The sequence below is a fragment of the Prunus dulcis genome, chromosome 2 (assembly GCF_902201215.1).
Source record: "Prunus dulcis chromosome 2, ALMONDv2, whole genome shotgun sequence".
Lineage (NCBI taxonomy): Eukaryota > Viridiplantae > Streptophyta > Magnoliopsida > Rosales > Rosaceae > Prunus > Prunus dulcis.
This window is the reverse complement of record NC_047651.1, coordinates 9,911,202-9,916,521: the sequence shown is the minus strand read 5'-3', so window position 1 is coordinate 9,916,521 and position 5,320 is coordinate 9,911,202. Positions and strand designations below refer to the sequence as shown.

General features: G+C 40.1%; 1 protein-coding gene across 1 annotated transcript; it reads right to left on the bottom strand.

Moving 5' to 3' along the window:
• Positions 1-2,864: 2,864 nt before the first annotated feature.
• LOC117619901 (UDP-glucosyltransferase 29-like) lies at positions 2,865-4,244 on the bottom strand. The gene has a single exon (XM_034349958.1). It carries the CDS (start codon positions 4,242-4,244, stop codon positions 2,865-2,867), a length of 1,380 nt encoding a protein of 459 aa, XP_034205849.1.
• Positions 4,245-5,320: the final 1,076 nt, after the last annotated feature.

Genomic DNA, 5,320 nt, shown 5'->3' with positions numbered 1-5,320 from the left:
CGTGAGCCTGGTGAAGGGTTGGCTTTGCCTAGCTCCGTTGCTAGGCTCTTGTCTCAAGGAATATCGCTTCATCTTCACCTTTTGCTCCGATGAAGGCTTTGGGATCGCAATGGTGGAAGTGGCTCGTTTTGACTAGGTGAGGTCTTCTTCTTCTAGTCTGATGATTCCATCCGCCCGGGCCATTACTTCCCTCATATCCACTGGTGGGGTCTTCACTAGAGACTTGTGCATCTTTGTTCCAGGTATGACCCCCTCACGAAATGCCAATGAAGCAGTATGAGAATCGCACTCCTCAACAGTAGACATTTCCTCCGTAAAACGCCTTAAGTAGTCTTTAAAGCTTTCTCCAGTACTTTGCTTTGTGCTAAATAGGATCGTGACATCTTTTCTCCTCTTTTGATTGCAAATGTACTGAGATATGAACAATTCACAGAGTTGGGTGAAACCGCCAATAGACCTTGGTTTCAGCTGTCTAAACCAGATTAGGGCCGATCCTGACAAGCTTGAGGGGAACACCTTACATAACAGGGCCTCGTCATCTCATTCGAGCACCATTTGTTGTTGGAAATGGTAGATATGCTCAATGGGATCGGTAGTGCCCTCGAACAGCTTAAACTTAGGTGGGGTGAACTTAACTGGCTTCTTGGCTTTCAGGATGTCTTCCGTGAATGGCGACTTGCAAATTCCTTTCGCCTCCTCCAAAGCTAGTTCTGTGGGTGTTTGCGGCTTGTACCCTCTGACAATCTTCTCGATTTGATTGCGCAAATCAGTGTTCTTCACCCTCTTCGCCATTTCATGCAGGTCGCGATCTTTGTCTTGATCTTCTGCCGTGGCCTTGTCCCGGACGCTCGAGTGTGTGCTGCTGAAGGAGTCTCCCTCAGAGATCTCATGTCTCTGCTTCTCTTGCCCTCTTTTGGGCCCTCATGGCGAGCAGTGTTCTGCGCCTTCTCCAGAGCTTTCTCCGCTACCTTTCTCGTTTCACGCAGCTCTTTCATGATTTCCCTTAATTGGATAACAGCAAGGCTTGATCCCCATCCTGGGAGTTGGACCTTACGCTTCCTGGTCGAGGAGTGGACGTCGCATTCCCCCAGATGGAAGTGTTTGGAGTTCCCTGTGCAGGTTCAGTCATATTTATGGTCAACTTTACGAGATTCCCACAGACGGTGCCAATTGTTGGAGCAGGATTTCTTTCAAGAAGAAATACCTCCACAGGTTCTTGACTGAAGTCCGCACGCTTCCTTGGTCGAAAGAGAACTCAGGACTTTATTCCAGAGGTCGAACGATGGAAGAGGGGTGGGTACTTGCAAAAGTCACTCCCACGTTCAAGTCAGTATTTGCGCAGCATACTCTTAGTGTTTAATTCAATTTTTGTCCCCCTTTATGTGGCACAATGTTCATATTTATGTGGAAATTTAATACTCGTTTGCTAAGAAGTACACGTGTTTCTTGCATTATACGTGTATATATATATATATATATAAGCTTAGGGGTGTATTTAATCCATACTTCTATAAAATTTTAACGACTTCTGTCATTTATGTTGCATTGTCTAAAATGTCATGAATATCTCCCTTCAATAATGTCTTTGTGTGTTTTCTCTAACAAAAAATAAAAATAAAAATAAAGTCTTTGTGTGTTCTTTTATATTCTCCTCTTTTGCTTTGAAGTATTTTGCTTATCTACATATTAGAGTTTCATAAACAAATACCTAAAAAAAGAAATTATTACAATTTAAGCATGTTTCCTTGCAGTCCCGTTGACCTGGTCACCAACTAACGGTAAACACTGCCCAAGGCCTAAACCCTAAACCCTAAACTCTCAATAGAAGGGGACTGTATATATATATATATATATATATATATATATACAGAGAGCTTCCATTGAGGGATTCCTCAAATAAGCTTATTTGAGGGACACCCCTTGTAGGCCCCACTTCGGATTGTATTTCACTAATCCAAACCGTCTATTTTGTAGATACTCATTCAAAGATCATCTCTACAAAAAATCATTTGAATCCGATATCATTTGATCATTCAATTGAGTTATTGAAATTTTAGTACTTTCTTGAAGTACCGTGTTCATCAATTTTGTAAGACACAATTGGATGTCGAAACGGTTTCTAATTTGTCTAATTTTTTGTAAGGATGATCTATGAATGAAGACCTAAAAAATAGCTGCTTTAGATCATTGGGAAAAAAATTGTAGGATACCCTAAAGGGCGTTCCTCAAATAAAATTATTTAAAGAATTCCTTAATAGAAGGGGACTGATATATATATATATATATTTATTTATTTATTTAAACACTGCTCAAATATGCTGCCCCAATTCCAATACAGAAATTAAATTAATCCCTGACCCCACCAACCCTCACTCTCACATCTGCCCCTTTCACTCTCTAGAAAGAATAACTTGGCCTCTGACCCAAAAAAAAAAAAAAAACTTGGCCTTTGTCCTCCATTGGAGTGTCTAACTTCCTTATTTATTCTTCCTTTGATCACTTCCCTTGAAGAGTTGATGAGAATCTGAAGACAACAATTTCTTATAGAAGTCTCCGTTGAGAATGGATGGAGTCTCAGTTTCTAGGATAATTATGAGATATTTTCATATTCAAAAATTTTATTCACAGATGCATACATGTATATATACATACATATGCTGACGTGAGCATTCAAACATATACACATAAGCTGATGTGAGCATTCAAAATCATTAGAAAATGAGTGATCGGGTCAACCTCTTTTCAAACTACAAAGAAAACCAACACCACTTGAAACTACAAAGAAGTCAAAACCAACATTGATTTTTATACACTGACGTGAGCAATAATCATGCTACACATGATTATTATTCAAGTGTGTCCACTTAAAAGTTGACATTCGATCCAGTTTTTGTACAGAGTTGCATCAATTCCTCCACCACCCCATCAATCTCTGCATCCTCTTTCTTTTTCATGTTGTCTCTTATTTCCAATGCCTTTTTCCTCACTCCCTCTCCAATTTTCTCCACAACCACATCTCTGATCACCTTTGCTACCTCTTCTCTTTGCAGGCTGCCTTCTGCGGTTCTCTTAACCTCCACACCAACACCCGCCTCCTCTACTAATCTAGAGTTAATCGGCTGGTCAAGATGCATAGGCATGGCTATAATTGGAACACCAAACTTGATGCTCTCCAACACTGAGCTCCATCCACAGTGACTCACAAACCCACCAACACTAGAATGCTTCAATATTTTCGCCTGTGGGGCCCAACCCTCCACTATCACTCCGTTCTCTCCCACCCTCTCTAAAAACCCTTCTGGTAACATCTCTTCAACCCTATTATCTTTCTCTTCCTTTGGAAATCTTATAACCCAAATAAAGCTAACTTTGCTGAGCTCTAACCCCTGAGCTAGCTCTTCTATTTGCTCCCTGGACAAAAAGTACTCACTCCCAAAGCAAACATACACAACCGAAGACCTTTCCCTTTTGTTCAGCCATTTCATGATCCATGTTTCCTCATCAACTTTTAGATCCATTGGCTCTTGAACAAGCGGACCAACTGGCACGATCTTCTTCCCCATTAAACCAGAGAGATAATCAACATATTTTGCTTCAATCTCTCTAGACGTCTTCACCAAAATGATATCAGAAGATAGATCACTGCATTTTTGTACGCGGTCTCCGTCCTTAATGCCATTTGATGAAGATTCTAAGAGAAGGTTGAATTTTTTAGCTTCGTAATCCCGAAGATAGATTGAAGGAAAAGGAAACTTGTCACTAGGGTTCCTGAGATGGTGAACACTAAATGAGGTCAAGGCAGCACTGGTGGTGATGAACTCGACAGATGGAATATTTTGCAACGAAGCTAGAGAGGGTGCCCATGGTTGAAGAAAATCATATATGAGAAAATCTGGCTTTAGGGCTGTGAGGATGGTGGAGAAGTTGTTGCTGGACATGTCGAAGGCCCTTTTGAGAGTGGACATGAGATGGGGAGGGAGGCCATTGGTGGTGTGGTACTGAGGTGGGAGTTCAGGCAAATCATCATGCGGAAGATGAAGTTCCACAAATTCAATGCAATGAGAGTATTTTGGAGAGAGTTTTGGCTTGATGGAGGTGAGATTTACAGGTGTGGAACAAATAAAGATGTGAAAATTTCTCTTAGAGGTAAGCTTCTTTGCAAGCTCTAGGAAGGGAGATATGTGGCCGTGAGCTAGCCATGGAAGCATAAGAATAGTAATGCTTCTTTGCTGAGAGTAAACCATTTTTCTCTTTGAGACTTTGGTTGAGGTTGCTTCGATTATAGGCTGGTAGGTAGTTTGCTTCGATTTGGTTGAGGTTGCTCTATACATATATATATATATATATATATATATATATATACACACACGTAGTGCTGTATAGAAGTTCGAAGAAACGCGTGGAGTGTTCGTGCTTGCATAAGTAAGTTCCAGAGACAATGTGAAAGCTCCTTTGAAAGGACCCATATGACAGAACAGAAGTTTAAACTTTGTTCTTCTGCTTCTTCTTTATTTGGCCTGATACACACACAATCAAGAGGGGCTACAATTACCTAACAGTGAGCTAATTAATATTTAGGTTTTACTATTGGAATTATGACTAACTCACCGAGGAATTTATGCAAGGGATTTGTAGCTCAAGTAATTAAGAGCATTTATTGATACATCTGAAGTCCTAGGTTCGATTTTTCTTTCTCCGTTTGTATTAGAAGAAGAAAAAAAATGTTGTTTGAGATTTATAATACAAAAATGGGTGAAGAGTTGCCGTGAATGTTTAGGAGTCATGTTTGGTTCTGAGAAGTGGCACTTCTTCCCCTAGTTCGGTTTTCACTAAATTTTAATTTAATGGATTCTTATTTATTTATTTATTTTCTCTTAACGTTGACAGACCTTGAATAGATAACCTCCCAAAAGAGAATTTGAGTCAGAAGGTTCATGATTTTGGTAGTGAATGCATAGAGAGTCTCTTTCAAAGAGTTTTAGTTTGATTGAGCTAGGGAGTCATGTGGCCGTGGGCTAGCCATTGAAGCATGAGAAATATATCAATGCTTCTATATATTTTTTAATCCCTTTGTTCTTCCATCGACAGACAGGTGTAGAGTGATGGAGACTACAAGACATGACAAAAAGGACTGTTGGTGTAATTGCATATGTAAATTCCAGATTTCAGCGGGCGCCGTAGTTGGGACAAACTCTTGCAACAAACATTCAAACAGGTTGAAAGAAGCAATCAAAACGACAAACTAGCGCCACATTAAAGCAGCTTACAGCAAAAGCATGAGGAAGCACCTTTTGAAAAAGCCCAAATTTTGATTTGTTAT

What these genes read in the sequence shown, in the direction of transcription:
- LOC117619901 (XM_034349958.1), bottom strand. Translation starts at nt 4,244, where the DNA reads ATGGTTTACTCTCAGCAAAGAAGCATTACTATTCTTATGCTTCCATGG.